At 36.6% G+C, this 24,455-nt stretch overlaps 1 protein-coding gene across 1 annotated transcript in view; it reads left to right on the top strand.

Annotated features, from left to right (window-relative positions):
* Nucleotides 1–18,696, top strand: part of LOC137287310 (protein kinase C-binding protein NELL2-like) — a gene marked incomplete at its 5' end in the record, with an annotated part of 96,005 nt that extends 77,309 nt beyond the window's left edge. Inside the window, 6 exons of the mRNA XM_067819549.1 lie at nucleotides 3,277–3,417; nucleotides 6,626–6,742; nucleotides 7,785–7,867; nucleotides 8,499–8,669; nucleotides 8,999–9,235; nucleotides 13,329–18,696. Coding sequence (XP_067675650.1) covers nucleotides 3,277–3,417; nucleotides 6,626–6,742; nucleotides 7,785–7,867; nucleotides 8,499–8,669; nucleotides 8,999–9,235; nucleotides 13,329–13,421 — 842 coding nt within the window. The remainder of the gene's footprint in view (nucleotides 1–3,276; nucleotides 3,418–6,625; nucleotides 6,743–7,784; nucleotides 7,868–8,498; nucleotides 8,670–8,998; nucleotides 9,236–13,328) is intronic.
* Nucleotides 18,697–24,455: the final 5,759 nt, after the last annotated feature.

The raw sequence follows: 24,455 nt of genomic DNA, 5'->3' as shown, positions 1-24,455 counted from the left end.
CTGTTATGACTATCAAAGGGATGATAATTTACTCAATCGAACTGACAACCTGTTGCAAAAATGGGCAAGTTTCTTTTTCAGATTTTGAAACTTTTTATAAGAAACCTGAACATTCAACCTGTGAACCAGAGTCTTTACATAGTGTATGCTGTTAGAAAAACAGTTATTGGTTTGAGCATTTTTAGCTGAATATTTACATCACTTTTTAAAATAAAATAAGCAAATAAAAAGAAACTGCTTACTCAAAGATCCGTCAAAGACCACCTGTAGGATGAAAAATAAACATTCAAATCAACAGTTATGTACATTTATCTCAAATTTACACAGCAATATTTAATGTGATTGATATTGAGATGAGCCCTGTTGCCGTGGCAATCAGAGGGAGCATCTCACAACAGTAGGAGGCAGTAATACAGCTCTTCAGATAAACATGCGGGCACTTCCGTCATTTTTTTGTCTTGATGTGAAAATATATCAGCGTTTGTAGTCACCACACCTTTGCTCACTGATTAGCTTGCACAAAAAGGGAGAGAGAAGACGTAGATTCTTTGGCTGGATCACAGATAAAAAGTGCTGCTGATCTTCTTCTGTCATAATTCAGTCTTGCAGCTTAGGTGGTGAATGCATTTTTTGGTAAAGGTTAAGACTGCTCGTGTTAAACTTTTTCACATTCTTAAACAGTGAGTTTGCATGTGTGTGTGGATTTGATTTCAAGATTTCGAAAAGTCCATAAAACTGAAAAAGTAATCATGTTGTTGTGATAGTGCTCTTATTTTGGAAACCTCCTTTCTTACTTTTGCAAAGTTATTCTAAGGTTTAAAAACTTTTTACGATATTAGCTATTATGGAGTTTCATTGACCAGCAGGGCTGGGGGTTTACCCACTGATACTATCCTTACATTGCCAGCAAGCTGGAGAGGTTGATCTATTTGGTGTATGGACAAGACCTCATATCAGAAACTCTGTGTTTTCAATTGTATCATGAGACTCAGATGTTGTATGGCCACTACATAGGTGAGGCCAACCATCTTCATACTGAACTGGAGGACAATATGTCTCAATTCACTATGTGATCAGGGACGTACCTTCTGTAGACGGAGTATGTGGCAGAGTGTCATCATCCCACAGGGGACGTCATCACCATGACAACTTGCTGACTGAATTAACCTATTTGGTCATGTTGGATCAGAACATCATGGGACTCAGATATTATGTTTCCTTCAGAGAAAAATTGTAAGTTGTGAATTCATGGGTATTGGTCAGATGTTTCAGGTATTTCTCCTTCATCATTGTTTGTTTGGACATAAATGGATTATAAATGCATTTTTAGCTGCCATCTTGTAGAATGACGTTTCTTCAGTTTTACTTTGAGTTTAATCATGAAAGTAATCTTGTTGCTGTTTTGTGGGATTTCAGTCTGACAGTCTTGATTCCGGTTGAAACTACCCTTCTCAGCTAGGAGTGACTGAGTTTAGTTTTACGCCGCACACAGCAATATTCCAGCCATATGGCTGCTTCTCAGCAAAGACCAAGCAGATAAATTGACATTCACGCCACTGTTTCAGCCTCAAGACCTCAGATTAGGCCTTGTTAGAGGGCAGGCTTGTAAGAGGCACTAACATTTCCTTCACCCAAGCATTGGATCAGAAACTGTATGAAGTTTATCAAACGAAATTGTTTAAACAATATATGATACCAGTAAGTCATACACCTTTTGTGTGAAGTAAACTTACATGGAGATATATCAAGGAGTGCCTGTACAAAGGCAATGCTTCCACCATGTCTTAATATCAAAGTTCCAGGGTGCATTGTGTCAAGATCATGGAAGTCAGTTTGACTGGAATATAGTAGTTTCTGTTACACTGAAATTAATGCACTTTCTTAAGAATGAAAACATGTTTGTGTTTGAAACACTTGTTTTTTAACTTACAAAAAGAAGTTTTAATCAATATTCCAGATATACTTCAGTTGATTTATGTCTTTTCGTATTTTTGTAAGATATACAGAAAATTTAAGAGAATAATATGAATATATGGGCAACTTGCTGCCATAAAAAATACATGTTTCTCTGCTGTGCAAACCTGTTGAGTACTCAGACATATAGGGTCTTCATGATCCTTTTTAAGGAAGTTATATTAAATATGAAGAGCCCTTTAAAGTAGAGAGCGATAGTAATCTCAGTTAAGTTAGCTGTAGAAGAAGTGAATAAAGACAACAGGACAAAAGTATCTTTTGTAGACATGTATTGAAAGTTTGCCCATCAGGATTAACTTGCGTAATTGAATATGGATTTGTTGACACTGTATTTATGATGAAAGATCACAATGAAATGATGAGCAAAAGTTTATGGTAAGTATTTGGCTGTCATTCAGCATTCAATGTCTGCAGAATGTCCATATTTTCAAATTCATGTGAATGCACTTAGAATAAATATTTTGGCTATATAGAATTGAGTTGGTGATGATGGATGGGAAGACTTTGTTGTTTCTGCTCCAGTAAGTGAGTGACTGAGTGAGTATAGTTTGATGCCGCTATTGGAAGCATTGTTCCAGGAATATCAAAGAATGGGCTTCACACATCATACATATATTGGTCATCATTGTGATGAGTGAAGGCTTAACCATCAAGCAACCCCGCTTCTTGTTTTCAAGGTCATGTTTTATAGTCATCTGGCTATCATGATATTAGAAACTGCAGAGTGAAACAACAATCACAGACACATTTGAGCCATTTCTAGCAACCACATTATCCTTACTGTCGATCTTGGGTTATCTTGTCCACGTAATGTTATCAACTGTCTATCATGATATTACTGACTAGCATTTGTTGATACACTCATCATTTCTGGTGACCAATTTATCCACATGTTGAGGCGGTGGTGGCTGAGTGGGGGAAATGGCTGACTTTGTGTGCTTGTAATTAAGTGCTTCACTCTAAGAGTATGGGTTTGAATCCCAGGTGGGACACAACCAAGCAGAAGTACTAGAATCTGTAGTCCTGAGAAAGTGTAATCTGAAACACATGTACAACATCTATTATGCATTAGGCAGGATGTCTTCACCAACCACATGACCAAACAGCTATGATGTACATACATAGCTGGCGTAATTACATGATTAGCATTAGATAAGTATGTTGTTTGTTTCTCCTTAGTGTGATATACTCTGCATCATAAAAGTGTTATTTCCTCTAATTAATTTGAACCAATCTTGTTTTTTTTCCCACTATTTCCCATTAGGCATTATATTTAATCAAGTGACATGTTTTCTCTCCCAGACATTGACGAGTGTGCACTGGGTATATCCTCTTGTCGTGGACACTCCGTCTGTATTAACCAGCCGGGATGGTACCAGTGTGACTGTCTTGAAGGTTTCCATAGCAACTGGCCAGACAACCATTATGGCAGCCTATGTCTAGGTACCAAATGAGCATGCATAGTGTTATTGTTGAAGTGTGTGTTAATTATGTGTTTATGAATGCATACTTCTTAGAAGTAAAGTAGTGCCCTGTTTATCTGAACCTCAGATATCCGGAAAACTTGCCTTCCCAACGAAAATTCCTTAAAACGAATTCACAACATCGTAAAATTACTCACCTATCCGGAAATCCGGTTTTCGTAACCATACGGTTATTTTCACATACAAAACACTAAATTATGTGCATTTTTCGTGATGTATATCTGGATGGTTGAGCACCTGTATGTTTACACATGCAATTACCGAGGGCCTTGCGTGATGTAACAAAGAAGTCGGAAGTCTTTGAAGCGTGACAAGATTAACTTTATTGTACCTCTGAGTAGCAAGGTGACACTGGGTTAATTTTGAGGCATGTCAATTTGTGGGTCACTATAATTAATTAATCCAGAAGATCAAGCAGCCCTGGACAGCTGTAAGAGACAATTGCTAACTGCTTTTGTCATGTGGATATTATCCAATGAAATGAGGACCCACAAGAAGACATGGCCATGTTGGAACTTCGCGATGTGCACAAGTTGCAATCGTGACTGTTACTGCCGATGATCTTGTGAATGTCGACAGTGACAAACTGACTGGCAAAAGTCCGGTCGCTTTCGAGTCCTCTCGATTGATTTCTTCAAGCGAGCATAACTGCACAGACAGGTATGAGACATTGTATGCATTGATATTTGTTTATGTGTACTGTAATCAATAAAGATTTTGTCTGATGACTACTATGTTTGTTTCTTTGTACGTTTATTTTGTACATATTCAGATTCAGATATCTGAAAATTCACTTATCTGGACAATTTCAATAAAAACACAAGTGTTCAGATAAACGGGGCACGGCTGTAGATAATTTTCACTGTGTGTGACAGGCAAGTGGTGTGATCGTTGGGAAAATTTATGTATGCATGACTGTATGTAAACTGATGGTGTGATATGTGTCAGCGTTCATGTATGCATGCATGGATCTAAACTGATGCAGGTGTAATATGTGTCATAGCATATGCTAGCATGCATAAGTGTTTAAGCTCCTGAATGTATTGGAATGTCTGTCTTCTGTGTGTCGTTTTATGTGAAATAGGAAGTCGAAGTGTTTAACAGTTTGAATGTATTGGAATGTCTGTCTTCTGTTTGCCGTTTCATGTGAAATAGGAAGTAGAAGTGTTTAACAGTTTGAATGTATTGGATTGTCTGTCTTCTGTTTGCCGTTTCATGTGAAATAGGAAGTAGAAGTGTTTAACAGTTTGAATGTATTGGAATGTCTGTCTTCTGTTTGCCGTTTTATGTGAAATAGGAAGTAGAACTGTTTAACGGTTAGAATGTATTGGAATGTCTGTCTTCTGTGTGTCGTTTCATGTGAAATAGGAAGTAGAAGTGTTTAACAGTTTGAATGTATTGGAATGTCTGTCTTCTGTGAGTCATTTTATGTGAAATAGGAAGTAGAAGTGTTTAACGGTTAGAATGTATTGGAATGTCTGTCTTCTGTGTGCAGTGTTATATGTAATGCGATGGAGTATGTGCAACTTTTCTTGGTCTGTCGTTCCATTAGAATTTGGTTTGTCGGTGTGTTTTCATTTCCTGTAGTTGTTATCCAGTGGTATTTCTTTGAGTTTTTGCTTATCTGATTTGCTGCGTCTGTTGATGTGGGTTGCTTCACGCTCATTTGACTAGATACTTTGTTCATTTATTGATGTTGTGTTGTTTGTTGACTTTGACTTGATGTCATTAGATGAACATTTCAGTGGTCTTACAACTGAAACACTGCAGTTTGCCAAGAGAGCAGCCATGTGGAATGCATGTTTGATTCTCGTATCAATAATTTTTTAACATTTTCCAGTGTTGTATTGATGTAACTTTCCCAGTACAATATCCAGATTTTCTAGTCAATATGTCAGGAGGAAAAAATGGAAATCTGTTATCATAGTTGATTTGAAACATATACGTGTATGTGGGAAAGTCATCATGTTTAAAGATCTTTGTCAAATTACATGTAAATAATTGCCACTTGTGCTTAATCATTGTTAACAATTGTGTAGAACAAGGACATGAATTGGTACTGGTCTGTTATGGCTGGCCAGCGATGGAAACTGCAGTTTGTATGTTTAAATCTTTAACAACAGTTGATCAGTAGGACGTTTGCCAGTGGATATAGATCATTGTGGATAACCTGTCTAGGAAGGCTATTGTCAACAAGAAACATCCATAATGTTATTACCAAGAAAGGATATGTCTGGATAAACCTAACTGATCTTTAAACTTTGTTAGACCAGTGTCTGGACTCTGACTCTTTCTAATGATGTGATCTTGCTGAATCCGCTGCTAATAACGAAAGCTGATATATCAAGAATAGTGTTTCCATGGATATACCAAGTCTGTTAAGTTCATGTTATTTTGATAGTGTATATAATTAAATTTCATCAGTGTGTATATATTACACTTTTAGTTACAATTTAACGTGAAGCTGAAATTAAAAATGTTTCATCTGAGAGTAAATATGAAATCAGCCATATGTATGCACAAAGAATTCAAATTCAAATCCTAAACAAGTTTTGACTCACTACGTTACTTGGTGTGATCTAAATGTTAGAAATGAATCTGTTCAGTTCATGGAAGAAGGGAGGTAACTCCAGATTACTAGTTACTAGTTTTTGGGGGGTGCTGTTGTTGAAATAGGTGGTATCAGATAAAAATATTCAAGACCATTTATAAAGCATCTTTATGAGAAGAATTATCGTATTTTATCGTCCTAAAAGATGAAGAAAGTGTCATTCAAAATTTGATTTTGTCCAGATGTGTTGTGGGTGCTTCTTTCACTGGGTTCTCAAAGAATTTATTTTAACCATTTATCAGTTCTCAAAGATGAAAAGAATGATGTAAGCAAACAACTGGAAATGTTTCTTTTGAATGACTCAACAACTGATATTTCTGTTTATATAAACATCTGAGTTGACTTTTAACTTTTACCAGACTAAAGGTCAAAAGCCAAATGATATAAAAAATAGGATTTTAATTTCATGGATGGTTTAATGTAAAGCTGATGTTTTTGTAAGAAACTAATCTTTATGCTGTATGTACTTAAACAGTATGTTTTGAAAATATGTTATTTTTCACTAGGGCTAATCACACTAATCATAAAGAATATGAGTTTTGTTTTCATCCTACAGATATTAATGAATGTGCGGGAGAAGGAAATGGCCACACATGTCATCCCACAATGCACTGCATCAATGAGGAAGGGTCGTATCACTGTGGGTGTATAAACAACAACACATGTCTGAAAAGTAAGTTGTGTGTGGATGTAGATGCTGACGTAGCAGAAACCAGATTTCATATTCTCCTTTGAATCAAATACATCAGTCTATTAGTTCAGTTGTGTATTTGTTTGTATCATGAAAGGTTTAATTTAAAGTGTTGTGTGTGACATTTTAAGATCTTTAGGATTAGAAAAATTATAAAAAAAATTGTTACTGACAAATTGTAATTTAATTGTTTGAAGGTCACTTATATTTAATGAAAAGTAGTCAAAGGTATGTGTTGGGCTTTAGACTGACTGATTCTGATGTCAGACAGACGGACAGACATCTTTATTCAGTATACAGGGCTATGGCCCACATTACAGAATAGAACACAAATATATAGTTAGTTTCATGCTGGTGACTGTCAGTGACTGTCATAAATTGTTGCCTTCGACAACCCGGAGCACAGTGTAAAGTGGTAATACAAGTTCAAATTCAGACAATTTGTACAGTACAAAGACACACTATAACCTTCTGACAAGTATCATTTGGATGCAAGTTGTAGAATAATAACTGAATTCATGCATTTCTAATTTTACATACCTTTTTCAATAATTTGTGAATACTAGACACCCCATACCTCTGCTCCATATGTAGGTATTTTTTTTATAGGTAAAATCATTGTATCGAAAACTTTAAATACATCTATACAGGAGACTATTCCATATTTATACTGATAACCATAGAATGACTTTAAAGCCTTATTTGCCTGAGATGCTATACAGCTCTGTGCTCTAGTAGATGACAGAGTAGGAGTAAACACAGCACCAAGGTATCTATAGTTATTGACAACCTCTATTCTGTTCCTCTTGTAGTACCATTTTTCATAGCATGTAAGAGGGCCTCCTCGACGGAACACCATGATGTTAGTTTTATTCATGTTTACCTTCATTCCTGTCTCATCACGAAAACAGAACATTTATTTTCCTTTGAAGCTGAGCAACAGTATCACCAGAAATGTTATCCAGTTCTGATGTAGACTGTGTGAAGATTCAGACAGCTTGGTGTACATTTTGCTTTGTTTCAGACTGCTTGTTTGAAGGCCAGGAGCACAAGAATGGTGACACGTGGCTGTCAACAGTGGACAAGTGTCTTTCTTGTACCTGTCAGGTTTGTGATTTCTTATGATACACCTACAAAAACTGTTACTTCATTATTCACCCTAAGCAAGGATCAAAATATTTATTAACTCATGTGGATAAACTTGTGGATAACAAAGACATAAGTTGGATTCTATTTATCACTGAAATCATTCTTCCATCTTTGTTTCATATTTGCATGTCCAAGGCAGTGAGTTAGACTGGTTCAAACGAGGGTAGGGTTAATTTCCAAAGCATCCAGTAGTGTTTCTTCATGAAACTTTGCATACTCTTTAGTTTCGGTGGGACTGGTGCCTGTGGCCATACATGAATCTTTTTTATGTTCATTTGGGTTGTTTCATGACTTAAAAGAAAACAAATTCAGTTTAAATTGGGGCAGGGTTAGTTTCATTTATGTACATCATCAGTTGTACATTTCTTCATGAAACAATGCAGATAATATTCATGATACCTAAATGTTTGTTCAGTGTATGTTAGGGTTTGTGATCTCAAAATCACTTCACTGATAAACTGAAAATCATCAGTAGTCAAATGAAGACATGTGAAGTAGATTTTACTGGGGCTTCATTAAGTTTGTATCTCACCTGAATTTAGGGTCAGTTCTGGGCTTTGTTTACTGGGGTGTTGTGTTGATGTTGCAGTCTGGAGTGACCACCTGCCACAAGAAGGATTGTGACTGCTCTGATCCTGCGGTGGACAATGACTGCTGTCCATTTTGTAACCTGACTGCCCAGTGTCCCCACCAAGAGTTCGCCTTCTTCATGCAAAATGGAGAGAGGTGGACCTTCCAGTGTCAGACCTGCGAGTGTCTGGTGAGTTGTGTCAGACCTGCGAGTGGCTGGTGAGGTGTGTGCGACTTGTGAGTGTCTGGTGAGTTGTGTCAGATCTGCAAGTGTCTGGTGACTTGTGTCAAACGTGCAAGTGTGTGGTGAGCTGTGTTCGATGCACATGAGTGTGTGGTGAGTTGTGTCAGAACTTAGTATCTGGTCAGCAGTGTCAGACCTGCAGGCAGCTGGTAAATTGAGTCAAACCTGCAAGTGTCTGGTGAGCTGTATCAGGCCTTCAAGTGTCTGTTAGTGACTGAACACATGGTAACACATGGTAACATGGTAACGCATGCTGACAATATCATCTGTTTTAGCAAGGAGAGGTAGATTGCTGGCCTCTAGAGTGCCCTGAGGATCGGTGTCACAACATGGTGCAGGAGAAGGGAGACTGTTGCCCACGCTGCATTGATGACAACCCCTGCGTTAACCCTAACCTTGGTCTAGGAGGACAGGACCACTCCACAGCAAAGTGCATGTATCTGAATCATCAGTTCGGACACGGGGACTCCTGGGTGCTGGAGAGTGACAAGTGTACATCCTGTGAATGCAAGGTAAATACTGCTACTGTCAAAAATACCTCCCACGTTCATATACTCCCCATTTTCATACATACACGTGTCACTGTCATACACACAGTCAATGTCCTATATACACCTTTCTGTCGAGTGAAGTGCCCACTGTTATGTACACTTGTCACTTTCATCTATACTAGTCACTATCATATACACTGGCCACTGTCATATGTACCCTCCACTGTCATATATTCTCCCTACTGTCATATATATTTCCAACTGTCATATATCACTCCCTACTGGTGTATATACTGGCCGCTGTCATTTTTATTCCCTACTGTGGTATATACTGCCAACTGTTACGTACCCTCCACTGTCATATATCCTCCCTACTGTTTTATATACTCCCTATTGTCCTATATACTACCCTCCACAGTTGAATATACTTCCTACTGTATCCTGCACTGTCATATATCCTCCCTACTATCATATATACTCCCTACTGTCATATAGACTGCCCCGTGTCATATATACTTCCCACTGTATCCTGCACTGTCATATATCCTCCCTACTGTCATATATATTTCCTACTGTATCCTGCACTGTCATATATCCTCCCTACTGTCATATATACTTCCTACTGTATCTTGCACTCTCATATATCCTCCCTACTGTCATATATACTTCCTACTGTATCCTGCACTGTCATGTATACTCCCTACTGTCATATATACTTCCTACTGTATCCTGCACTGTCATATATCCTCCCTACTGTCATATATATTTCCTACTGTATCCTGCACTGCCATATATCCTCCCTACTGTCATATATACTTCCTACGGTATCTTGCACTGTCATATATCCTCCCTTCTGTCATATATACTTCCTACTGTTCCTGCACTGTCATATATACTCCGTACTGTCATATGTCCTCCCTACTGTCATATATATTTCCTACTGTATCCTGCACTGTCATATATACTCCCTACTGTCATATATACTTCCTACTGTACCCTGCACTGTCATATATACTCCCTACTGTCATATATACTTCCTACTGTATCCTGCACTGTCATATATACTCCCTACTGTCATATATACTTCCTACTGTATCCTGCACTGTCATATATCCTCCCTACTGTCATATATACTTCCTACTGTATCCTGCACTGTCATATATCCTCCCTACTGTCATATATATTTCCTACGGTATCCTGCACTGTCATATATCCTCCCTACTGTCATATATCCTCCCTACTGTCATATATATTTCCTACGGTATCCTGCACTGTCATATATCCTCCCTACTGTCATATATCCTCCCTACTGTCATATATATTTCCTACGGTATCCTGCACTGTCATATATCCTCCCTACTGTCATATATCCTCCCTACTGTCATAAATATTTCCTACGGTATCCTGCACTGTCATATATACTCCCTACTGTCATATATACTTCCTACTGTATCCTGCACTGTCATATATCCTCCCTACTGTCATATATATTTCCTACTGTATCCTGCATTGTCATATATCCTCCCTACTATGATATATACTTCCTACTGTATCCTGCACTGTCATATATACTCCCTACTGTCATGTATACTTCCTACTGTATCCTGCACTGTCATATATCCTCCCTACAGTCATATATACTTCCTACGGTATCCTGCACTGTCATATATCCTCCCTTCTGTCATATATATTTCCTGATGTATCCTGCACTGCCATATATCCTCCCTACTGTCATATATACTTCCTACTGTATCCTGCACTGTCATATATACTCCCTACTGTCATATATACTTCCTACTGTATCCTGCACTTTCATATATCCTCCCTACTGTCATATATACTTCCTACTGTATCCTGCACTGCCATATATACTCCCTACTGTCATATATATTTCCTACGGTATCCTGCACTGTCATATATACTTCCTACTGTTCCTGCACTGTCATATATCCTCCCTACTGTCATATGTCCTCCCTACTGTCATATATATTTCCTACTGTATCCTGCACTGTCATATATACTCCCTACTGTCATATATACTTCCTACTGTATCCTGCACTGTCATATATACTCCCTACTGTCATATATACTTCCTACTGTATCCTGCACTGTCATATATACTCCCTACTGTCATATATACTTCCTACTGTATCCTGCACTGTCATATATCCTCCCTACTGTCATATATTCTCCCTACTGTCATATATATTTCCTACTGTATCCTGCACTGTCATATATACTCCCTACTGTCATATATACTTCCTACTGTATCCTGCACTTTCATATATCCTCCCTGTCATATATACTTCCTATTGTATCCTGCACTGTCATATATCCTCCCTACTGTCATATATATTTCCTACTGTATCCTGCATTGTCATATATCCTCCCTACTATCATATATACTTCCTACTGTATCCTGCACTGTCATATATACTCCCTACTGTCATATATACTTCCTACTGTATCCTGCACTGTCATATATCCTCCCTACAGTCATATATATTTCCTACGGTATCCTGCACTGTCATATATACTCCCTACTGTCATATATACTTCCTACTGTATCCTGCACTGTCATATATCCTCAATACTGTCATATATACTTCCTACTGTATCCTGCACTGTCATATATACTCCCTACTGTCATGTATACTTCCTACTGTATCCTGCACTGTCATATATCCTCCCTACAGTCATATATACTTCCTACGGTATCCTGCACTGTCATATATCCTCCCTTCTGTCATATATATTTCCTGATGTATCCTGCACTGCCATATATCCTCCCTACTGTCATATATACTTCCTACTGTATCCTGCACTTTCATATATCCTCCCTACTGTCATATATACTTCCTACTGTATCCTGCACTGCCATATATACTCCCTACTGTCATATATATTTCCTACGGTATCCTGCACTGTCATATATACTCCCTACTGTCATATATACTTCCTACTGTTCCTGCACTGTCATATATCCTCCCTACTGTCATATGTCCTCCCTACTGTCATATATATTTCCTACTGTATCCTGCACTGTCATATATACTCCCTACTGTCATATATACTTCCTACTGTATCCTGCACTGTCATATATACTCCCTACTGTCATATATATTTCCTACTGTATCCTGCACTGTCATATATACTCCCTACTGTCATATATACTTCCTACTGTATCCTGCACTGTCATATATCCTCCCTACTGTCATATATCCTCCCTACTGTCATATATATTTCCTACGGTATCCTGCACTGTCATATATACTCCCTATTGTCATATATACTTCCTACTGTATCCTGCACTTTCATATATCCTCCCTGTCATATATACTTCCTATTGTATCCTGCACTGTCATATATCCTCCCTACTGTCATATATATTTCCTACTGTATCCTGCATTGTCATATATCCTCCCTACTATCATATATACTTCCTACTGTATCCTGCACTGTCATATATACTCCCTACTGTCATATATACTTCCTACTGTATCCTGCACTGTCATATATCCTCCCTACAGTCATATATATTTCCTACGGTATCCTGCACTGTCATATATCCTCCCTACTGTCATATATACTCCCTACTGTCGAATAGACTGCCCACTGTTATGTGTCCACCACTGTTGTATATTCTCCCTACTGTTATATATACTTCCTACTGTCGTATAGACGGCCCACTGTCATACATACTCCTTACTATCATATATACTGCTCAAACTGACCAAGAGATCTAACAACATCATCATTTTGTTAGGTTGAGGCTTATACTTTTATGTTTCAAAGATATAACATATTGAACAAATCATATGTGATGCAATTATACTAGAGATGAGCTACATGCTACATGTATAGGACGAAGTTGCATGGAATCGGACAGCATAGGGGATATGTCAGTATTAGCATGTTCAGCTGTCACCTGTGACTCTTTATATCAGATGTTTATGAGTTTTCATGTAATACAGACTACAATCACCTTTGTGCTTCCTGAATGTTCCAGAAGGCAGTCACATCTTTCATTTTGACACAGTAGTAAGTTGAGTTTTGTTGAAAGATGATCACATCTGTTATGTGAAAAGATGATGACACTAAAGTTCTCTTGCAGGCTGGTCACATCTGTTGTTCCTTCAACCAAACCTGCTATGCTGAAGCTGGTCTACCTACTGCCGCCCCCGAAGACCAGATCTCCCTGGGATAGTATCATCCAGCTGAAGCTGACCTGGACCAGATCAAACCAGATCATCCCATTTGGACCAGATCAGACTGGTCAACTGTGCTGTGACCAGATAGGACTTGATTAATCTGGAGTGATCCACCTTGGACCAGATAATCACTTTGCTATGATCAGATGAATATCTGGTACGAATATAGATCTTGTTTTATTTTGTTTCCTGTTGACTGACTGAAATACATTTTGCACTTTGAAGTTTGACAGCTGTAATGTTGTTTAAAATGTACCTCAGACACTGCATCAGCTTGATCTGCTCTTCCCTGTAGTGACATGCATTCAGAACATTTAGATACTCATTCCTGTCTGGGATCAGACATGAGGAGCAGGATGAAACCCATGAGATGTGACAGGTAGGGCTATCTCAGAGACAAAAGACTACATAGAAGAAGTGTATCTTTCTTATAGAAAGGATCGTGTTGTATCTACTTGAAGATATTGGACAATTTGGTCATTGTTTTGCTTAATTAATCCAAAAATATTGGCATTGCTTTCTTTCACGAATCCAAAATGAATGATATTTCTGGCCAGAATTCTGTTGATCCTGCTCCTCCAGAACAGGTAACAGTGTCTATGGACATTGTACACATTTGTCCAACTGATATGTCTTGTCTGCTTAAAAGGTTATTGAGATTCTGTTCCACGTTCAAAATATTACGTGTGTGGAAGATGATATATCATCCTGATCCAAATTAATGCAGCGTCTAAACAATATCCAGTAGAAGCATCAGTTGCTGAGCAGAATGATCCCAAATCCTTGTCATGGTGTTTGAGTCAGGACTGTTTCCAACTGTCCTAGCCAAGGTACATCATGCGAGGCTAGACAGATCAGACATTGTGATGATGCTGTCTGAGAGAGGTGCTGACTGCACTGAAGTCTGGAATTTGTGCACAGCTTGTTGCTTTCACCATGCTTGTTATATTGTGAGATGAGATGTGTTAAAGTCACATCCAGATGATACTTGTCAGAGAGTGCTATTTGTCATCAAACAGCTGAAAGAAAAGTTTGTTTCGAAAATGCATTTTAGGGATAATCAATGAATAATGAATTAATACATGATATTTTGGATACACATGTTGGGTATATGACACCTTTACTAAATTTCATGGAATTAGAGTTGCCATGACCAAATTTACTTTGTGAATGTGATCATGGGATGATTGTTGGAGATAAACCAAATTGATAAATATATTACTGATGCAAACTATGTAGTATGTTTCTTTTTTAGAAATTAGACTAAGTTGTGATTTGGAGAGTTATTTTAGAGTGGAAAATGATGACTTATGTAAGATTTGAATATCCCTGCTGTTAGTAGTTTGTAGTCTGACAAGTATTCTTGCTATGACACAAGTATGATATTACTGTTTTCATCACAGTGTGTGAGATGATAACAGCCTTACCTCATTGGAAGTATACGGTAGATACCTACAGTTTAGCTGTTTGCTTTCTATTGTAATATATTTGAATTTCATGTTTTTATAGTGTTGATGTTAATTATTTATGAATGAGTTTTGTTCATGATCTTGATATTATGTATCATAGAATTTTCATTGCATAATTTACATAATTACTTATTATTCTCAGATAATGCATGTAATAGTTCATAATTTCAGTTGGATGATTGTCATTGATTGCTAAGTATCAGTCATTATCATCAAAACTTTTGACAGGCTTTCTGGGATTTACTTGCTTATTTCAAAGTAGCTTCACTTCCTAATGTATGAGGGATAGCTTTAAACATAGCTGAATTATAGAACATGGATAGTTTGTGTTTAAAAAAAGTGATGCAATATATTTTTAAACATGGAAATGACTATATAATCTATGTGACATAATGATTTTGAAATTGTTCTTATAATGTCTATTTGTTGTTTAAAATTTAAATGGTGAATACAGATTTTCCACAAGTGTGAAAAGAAATTTGATTCTGTGAAACACATGGTATTTTCAGTGAAGGTGTTTAGTATTGTCTTTCAGTGTTGATAAAAATTGGTATTTACCAGTTAAAATATCATCATTTAGTTATCATGAACAGGTAGAATATACTGTAATCATGAACAGATAGAATATACTGTACCATACCAGGCTGGGAGACTTCATTCCAAAGAAATTTGCCGATGTGTATGATCATAGGTTAAATATGCAGTTTTATATTATTGTTATAGTAATGATGTGGCTTTTGTATGCCCCCATGTTGTACAACATCATAAGACTGGTTAGCTTAGGCTTCTAGATACATGTTGACATACTAGGATACCCAGTTTTGTTGTCTCCATAGTTTATGTGTGTAATATCCCTCAGCTAACTGCTTTATTGGTTATAATTTGTTAATTATTGTAGAGCAGTATTTCAGAGATTTTATGTTACTGACATTTTGTTTGTAGTGCTGCATGATCATTACAGTAGACTGAATGTCCAATTACATTCACAAAAATATAGTTGGGCAATTTTATTTGTAATTCTAAATACAACCTTTGCTTTGGTTAGCTTTGAGATGAAACACATAAGTTAGTTCAGGTATTAATGTACCATTTCACAAAACCAGTTGAAAAAAAAAAAGGCATTTCATGTTAAAAACTCTCAATTACATTATTTCTGCTTGTCCCAGCTCTTATTATGCTGCTCCTTTTCCTCTTCAGTTGATATGCAGGTGTTTGTTTCTACCAAAATCATACATTTTTAGTGATTATTTTTTAGTCCAGGTGAAAAGAAGTCTTTATATGATCATTTTATTAAGAAGTTTGAAGCACATTTTTGTTGTTGGTTTATTTTCACCCTCAAGTTGAGTTTTTTGCTGTTTGTCTCTATTTTCATGACCTCTTAGGAACAGGACTTGGCATATTCTGTGTAAGGCTGATGTCAGTGTGAAAGCCTCTACTAATACAAAGATTAGATTATTAAAGATGTCTTTATTAGTTTCAAACAATTTCAAGAAAATCATCTGATCACAAATCAAGAATAAAATCCTAAAAGACTTTGAGCATTCGAGTTGTGAACTGACAAAGTATTTTTGCACAAGTAACTAAGCTTTAAGCACCAGTTTTACAATTTTGTGTTTAAAATGTGTTTCCCTGTAGTGTGTTGAATGATGCTTTCATGGAGTTGTATTTTCATGATGCATGCAAACCCTGTCTAAATATTATTTATTACTTGCTTATAATTGTATATGTTGTCTTCATATTTTTAGTGTTGATCAGATCTGTTTAACCAACTGCCAAATGTTATGGCATTTATTCTTTCAAATGATCTTAACCTTGTATATAAATTTGTGTGACTATTTAAGGTTTTATTTGAACTTTAGATGATTATGGGAGAAAGTAAGTGAATATGATAATATTCTGCATTTAAGTTAGTGTGAATTTTTGGTTCTATGGGGAATCTGATTTTGTTGCATATTTAGCATCTGTATTCCCTAATTTAATGGTGCTTATTTATTATATGCCATATCTTGTATGATTTATATCATACTGGAGTTTTCTACCAATTACCTCCCAGTTAACATACTAGAAATGTGGTATATTATGAGTTGTTCACTAATCACGTGGGGAACATGGGTTGATGTACCCTAAACATGAAAAAACAACGAGGGTATATCAACCCATGGGCCCGAGGGACAAGTGAACAACATACTTATCTTACCCACCACTTCAATATTAATTTTTAATTGTTTAGAGCATGGGTACACTACTTTTTGCAGCAGTCACTAGATTTTGCAGATGACAAGAAAAACAGCTGTAGAGTTTTCTCTCCTCCATCGATCTGCATTTTCAAAACATCAGTAATTTCCTTACATTATATGTGATTCAATCTTATTCAAAATATAAAAATTACTGCCACAAAGTACCTAATGAGGCATTGCCAGTGGAGTATATAAAAATTATAGAAGAACACTTAGCCAATCAGAAAACGGCATTAATGCGTGAGGTGAGATATAAATTGTATAAATCTGTTGACAATGATATCTACTAGAACATGTTCCTGATATCTTGTGTTTGGTTGACTATGAAAATAAAATTTAATTGTAAAATTGTATTTCAGAGCATGTTTATCTGTTACTGAATTGTTTCATGGTTTAGTCATTAAATGCTGTTTGTGAAATCATGGTTCTGTTTAATTTTCTTCTATAACCTTGGGTTCATGATAAATATTAAGGGGACATAATGCTGGGTGGCTGTTCTCTTCCATCTACCTGTTCAGAACTGTTATTGTGATGAAAGGGATTTTATGCAATACCAATCTGGCTAACTCAGTTAATGCACATTTCTGATATGTTGACTGCAAGATCTCATCATTGCCATATTGAACCAATGCTTCTGTTACTGTTGTCTCGCTCCCCAGGGACACATTCTGTGTTCTTGGTGCCATACTTGATGTTAAACTAAGATAAAGCACTGTTTCTGGCAGAAACAAAATCTGACCTCATCTCCTTGTTGTGTTATAACCTTGTAATGAAGTGGTAAGTCTTTTATTCACATAATGCATCACAGTGTATATTTAACAGTGTTCTTTTGAATATACTGGATGAATATTGTTTAGTGCTAATTGTTGATTTATCATAAAATGCTATGAGAGTGTGTAGTTTTGCATGTACAGCTGTATTGGTGGCATCGACTGCATTAAAGACCAAATTTCGACGATTTTCTGCACAATTGGAGATCCATTTGAATTGGTTTCCCAAAGACCAGTCTAGTTATTTTTGTTGCAGAACGTTTCAGCGGCCATAAACATTACTATTCGTTTTTCTTATGTTAAAGATCATACCAGTACTGCCAATCAACTGAAGTCCCTGAACATCATGAAAACAAACTGGTCATTCTTACGTCCAAAGTTATTTCATGAAGGAAAAATATACTATTGAAAAGAAGTTGCCTAGTTAGCTATTCTTGAAATGTTGGTAGCCCTTCAAACTTCTTAAGCCAGATCTTACCACATTGGCTACTGTAATGAATTCTTAGGGCTTTTGAGAATAAGGGCCCTGATCCTTTTGTACATTAGTACAGTAAATCTGTTATGCCATAAAGAGTGCCTGTTCTTGCATATTTCTGTAGTTAATCATGAGTTAAAGAAGACCCAGAAAACGGATTTAGGTCATACTTCTTTGAAGTGCTTTTGGAAAGACTTTGACAATATATCGCAATATCAATAATCATGATGTTTTATCTGACGATAAACATATTGATACTTTTTTTCATATCGTGATGCTTATTGTTGACCTTGAAATTCTTAATTTTCACGAGAAATTCACAGTTATGTCAAAATATACAGTGTTACTTGATATGAAAATATATGTTTTTAAAGAAAATAATTAAAGATAGCATATTGTGATGTGCATCGAAATGTATCGTATCGTTCCAAGATACCGCGATACGTATCGTATTGTGAATTGTCTATATCGTCACACCTCTGCTATTGGACTTAATTGTACATGTATGTGAGGACTATGTACTTATAGTTAGGGTGACATATTATTGGTGTGAATTTATTTGTGTATGCTCTAATTTATTTCAACCTGTGCATGTTGCCCTGTATGTGTAGAGCCTGTGCTGTCTGACTGCTCCAGGCAGTGTGGGTTATCATAGAAAGTAGTTGCTGTTCTTAACTTAGGAAATTTGTGGAAGTTTTGTATTAATGAGGTGTTGACCATTGCGATACAACCTTGGACATAATATCAGAACGCTGCCTGGAGGAGACTATAGTCATGAATAATGAGCTGAGACGGTTAGGGGTTTACACAGGTTTCATTGTCAAGACAAAGCTGCCATTGTACTTTTCCATATATAATGCATGTAAATGGTAAAAAGTTCAAATAACCACCAACTGAGATGCTGCTCCCAAGTTGCAAGAATCAGTATTCATGTCAGCAATGAAGGTTTAATTTCTCTGATGAATATCCGTTACATATGTCCTATGATGATATTTAATCATTAACTTATAAGTTATTCATTCTTGACTGAATCAATGAAAAAGTAAAAATAGATATGACATTGTTTAGAGAGAGTGAGTTTAGTGTTTTGCAGCACTTAGCAATATTGCAGCTATATGGCGGCAGTCTGTGAATAATTGAGTCTTGACCACACAATCCAGTGATCAACAGCATGAGCATAGACGTTGTTTAGACATTGTTGCCTACAGTTGGTAATGGAAACTTTGATGGACTAAAATATCTCATCAGTCAGATGTAAGTTCAAGTGAATGGTTAGTGTACAGTTACCAAGGCTGTTCATATGCTGGAAATAAATTGTGAACGGTGATGCTTCTGTTACTGGAGTATTTCAATGTACAGATAACAGGTAGGTCATTTTCATGGAGCTTCAATCAACTAGTCTCTCACCATTCTGTTAAGAAAGATAACAATTAAGCATTGTATATTTTTATTATTATGTAAGCATGCAGGTGCAGATGAAATCCTGTGATTACATTAATACATAAGAATGGCATGATTCCCCTTACATGTCAAGTTCATTTCTGGTCTTCCTTATATTGTACTAGGACTGGAATAATGCAGATAGCAGTGTTATATCCACATCTCACTCAGTTGTCAATTTTTTGTTAAGTTTTGATGTGTTTTTTTTTAAAGATCTTTATGATGTATAGTGGTTCAAATAACAATTATTATTGCTTGATTCTCACACTTTTCATATTATTTTCAAATGTTTTATTTTCAGGCACAAAATTTTCATTTCAATTTCAGAAAGCAAAAGTTTAAAAAGGATCTGAAATTCTAATTTTGAATGACGTAAATAAATGAAGAGGGAGAAGTTCCGTTATATTTACGGTAGGTCCGGTAATATAAGGAAAATACGATGTGAAATAGAAACGTGTCCTAATCTGTATCCATGCATTAATATAGTACTCTACTATGCTTAACACACCACTGAACACTGTAATAAAAGGAAACACACATCTCATGGTTAGCTTTGGCAGAACAGTATGCAAAGGATCAAAGGGATGCAAGGGAGAAAATGTGAAGTCAGTGAGTGTGTGAATGAGTAAGGTGTGAACCACTTTGGGCAGTATTCCAGCAGTAACATGGTGGGGAAGACAAATGAGTTTCACACATTGTACTCATGTGGAGAATCAAACCCTGATATGATGAGCGAGTACTTTGACCATTAGACCACTCCACCACAGAGACTCTAGTGAGATCAAACAGTCTGACCATCTGCAGTACTGTCTCTCCTGTCAGAGTCATCTTCATTGAAATAATATCAGCAAGAATAATTGTTGTTCATATAAATGTTATCATGACTTTTTAAACACATTCATAATTACATTATATTTCTATCTGTGCTTCTGGGGAAAGTGTTCAACAATTATTATTGGTATTCTAGTTGTCTTATGAGTAGCAAGTGATACGTTTATTGGCATTGCTGTTATTTTCTAATTTATTTGTAATGTCTTATCAGAAACAAACAATGTGTTATGAAAGCAGAAATAAATATTAATTCATGCTCATCGGTGACATAGTTAGGATTATTTGTATAGAGATCAGTTGGTAATTCATCACTTTCTCTGATACTGGCTGAATAATACAGCAATAAGATTTTTGTAAACCAAAATACCCATTTCAATGATTGAGTGATGTACATGTATGTCTGTATATCAACTCCTCTGTATATAATTCTAAATTTTCAGACCTTAGAAAATATGTTCTTGGCATCTAGAATTGCTTTTGATTAGTTTTGGAGTTATCTTCAAAATCTTAATGGGCCATTTTTTTATTCTAACATGCAAAATGGCACATGGCCCATGCCTTTTCTCAATCCTTGGTGGATGTGCCCCTTGCAAACATGAGGTTGCTGCTCGCAAGCAGTTTGTGATTAACTTGGATGACCGATTAATTCAGGTTCATTGGAATGGTATTATCTGGTGAACGCAGTCAGATTTAGCATTCTGCTCTGCTTAGTGACCTGATATGCCAGCAAGGGCAGTGGCAAGTAGCATTGTTTTAGTAACAAGGCTGGGTTTATACAGGCATTGACTTACTTGTGAAAATGAATACAGAACTGATATGTGTCGTCTTTCTGTGGCAATTTATGATACATTGATACATCTGTAACTTGTGCCACCCCTTTTTTGCATATACTACTGAAGAAATGAAGGAAACCTTGATTGTTGTTTGTGACTATTGATGATTGGTCATGGCATAACATGTATTGTAATAAGAGGAAAGAATCTGGAATTCATCTATAGGTGAGTGGGTGGACAGCTGACTTTGTGTGATGTCAGTAGGTTCCTCACTCTGACAGTGTGGGTTCAATTCCTGGTGGGGAGGGGCCTAGGGGTATCCTAGGGGTTAAAGCGTTGGCTCGTCATACTGAAGACCCAGGTTAGATTTCCCAAATTGGTTCAATGTGTAAAGCATATTTCTGGTGTCACCCTGTGGGAATATTGCTTTTGGTATTGCTGAAATAGCAATATTGTCAAAAGCTGCATAAAACCTTACTCACTCACACTCAATCACTTTACTTACTATGACTTATGCTCCAGACAAGAATGTTTACAAATAAGATTAGTGGTAAGTGATCATGTGTAATACAATTTAGTCATTAAACCTGTTTTTCAAAGTTGTATAATAATGTTTTTTTATTTGCATGTTGACACAAATAATAAATTTGTTTTGCTTCAAACAAGAATATTTACAAAAATGATTAGTGTTATGTAATCATGTGTTATGCTATTTTGTCTGGAAAATTTTTAACCTATTTTACAAATTATATCAATAATGTTTCTTTATTTGCATGTACACACATATTATTAATTTGTTTTGGCCTCAAGATAAGCTATTTTGACCTATCCTTTACCCTTGTAAGTACCATGTTTAGTCGTGTACACACAGTGGGTGATCACCCACAGAAGTTTCCAGATCATAGTGTGAGCCTTTACTTAAGATGTCAGTCAACTGGTCCTTTCAATGGCTGCCACATATTGCTTAGTTACAGTGTTGTCGGCCAGAGAATAAATGTAAGCCAGTGCTTATATAAGTAAGTACTTTGCAATTAGTCTTCATTGTGCAGTTGCCAGTTCTGTTGCTGCCATGATTATTTTTATTAATATTATTGTAATAATATAATCACATTATTGATTCATGTATTATTATTACATTTAAGTCTTGTAAGCTGATCTGTTTCTGTGCGAAAGCCAAATTGAACCGCCCTGTGTTTATGAAGTGTAATAAAGTAATGTCTAAACACACAGTATTTTTGTTCTCAAATATTTTCAAAGAAAAAATAATGAGCAGTTAATAAATTTGTACACACATATGCCAATGGTGTACTTTAACTAAGGATTAAATAAGACTCACCAGTTGACCAGTTACTTGAGAGGCTACTGTTCAGTGTATCTAGATGACATGGAGAGATCGATCCCTCAGAGTTCATGATGAATGTTCAACCCAAATTGAGCTCAGTGAATTGTGTAGACGGCCTTGCACTCAGCGGTTGTGTTGTACCCAGTCGTATCCGCTAGGTCATATCATGGTATATTACCAATGCATTTATTCATAATTTTGTTATGATTTTATGTCTATGATTAAACTATTGTGCAAACTATGTTGTTTTATGTTGTCTGTTTTTGTTGTTGTTGTTGTTGAAGACAGCTGGAATAGGTCCCCAGGTTTGAGCTCTGAACTTGCTAAACCACGGTACTTGTTGTTATGTAATGCCTCTTGGCATCAGGGATAAAACAAGGACAGGTTAGGATACTGTGTCTGACTGGTGTTTACATGTTTAAATAGGGTACATGTTATTACCTTGCCTGACTTTTGGCATTGGATAAAACAAGGACAGGTTAGGATACAGTGTCAGACGGGAGTTTACTTGTTGAACTGTGGCGTGGTATCTCTGTGGAATGGCACAATACCATCAGCATAAGTCAAGACATTCACTTCCATGCATACCTCTTTTAGGGGATAAACATCATGTGTTGGCCAATTTCCAGGTGTTATTGAGTATTTGAAGCATGGGAATGCATTTGGAACCAATGGCGGCAGCCGGAGGTTTCAAATGAAATATTGGTGTTTATCGACATAGTAAACAAAAAAGTAAACAAAGGGGGTTTTACTGTCTGCACTCGTTTACATCGAGTATGAATACAGCAGTGAAGTGTCATCAGCTGGCCGTTTCAGCTGGTTCCCATGGTAGCATCTGGTGTTGCTCATTTTTGACGTCATTCTAACTTTACGTCACAATATGATTTGAATGACGTCACCACTGTTGATGACACAACAAAACAATTGTTTACGTGTCAATACGCAGTGAATAGTGTTGCAGTTTCCGGGAATCTAATACCATTTGATCATGTTTTTCATCCAATCAGATTACAGAACACAGTGACTTTTGGTTTACAATGTGTGTTAAATACTCCAGGCTAGCTATTCTCGAAACATTCGTAGTCCTACGAACTCCTTAAGCCCATTCCTAACACATTGGCTACGATCAAAGTTAAGAATTCTTAGGGCTGTGAACGTTTCGAGAATAAGGGCCCAGAGCACAATGCTGTACCCCATTTCACTTCACAGGTCTGTTGTTTGGAATAAAACCAATTCTAATCTGGATTTAAATGGGTTTAAAAGTTAAAAGTATAGCAAGGTACAATCACCATGGATAGAGGACTCAGTGCACCTTTGAGAATCTTCCAAAGAAATATTGATGTGAGGATTATGGGAATCGTGAGTGCACCATGAATGTCACAGAAAACTAATGAGAAATTGAAAGTCATCTTTAATTTGGTGATGACATTTCATAAGGACCTGGGTGCAAAACTTAGCACTTAGCTTAGACATTGTGTTTCATAGATAAGCCAACCCCCTTCTACAGACTGCCTTTTGTGGTCCTCAAAATTCAGCTTATCTACGGTAATATATGGTACCTTAGCTCCTTAAGGTTTAACCTAGGGTTTTTGCTAAGGGGGTAACCCTTTGTTACGGTTATCTTAGGGTTAACCTCGGTCGCAAAGTTCAACCTTGGTAAACAGTTTTTACAATGGCACCCTGATGGCATGGA

Source organism: Haliotis asinina, chromosome 6 (assembly GCF_037392515.1).
Source record: "Haliotis asinina isolate JCU_RB_2024 chromosome 6, JCU_Hal_asi_v2, whole genome shotgun sequence".
Classification (NCBI taxonomy): domain Eukaryota; kingdom Metazoa; phylum Mollusca; class Gastropoda; order Lepetellida; family Haliotidae; genus Haliotis; species Haliotis asinina.
Note: the sequence above shows the minus strand (reverse complement) of the source record. Positions and strands in the feature narration are given on the sequence as shown.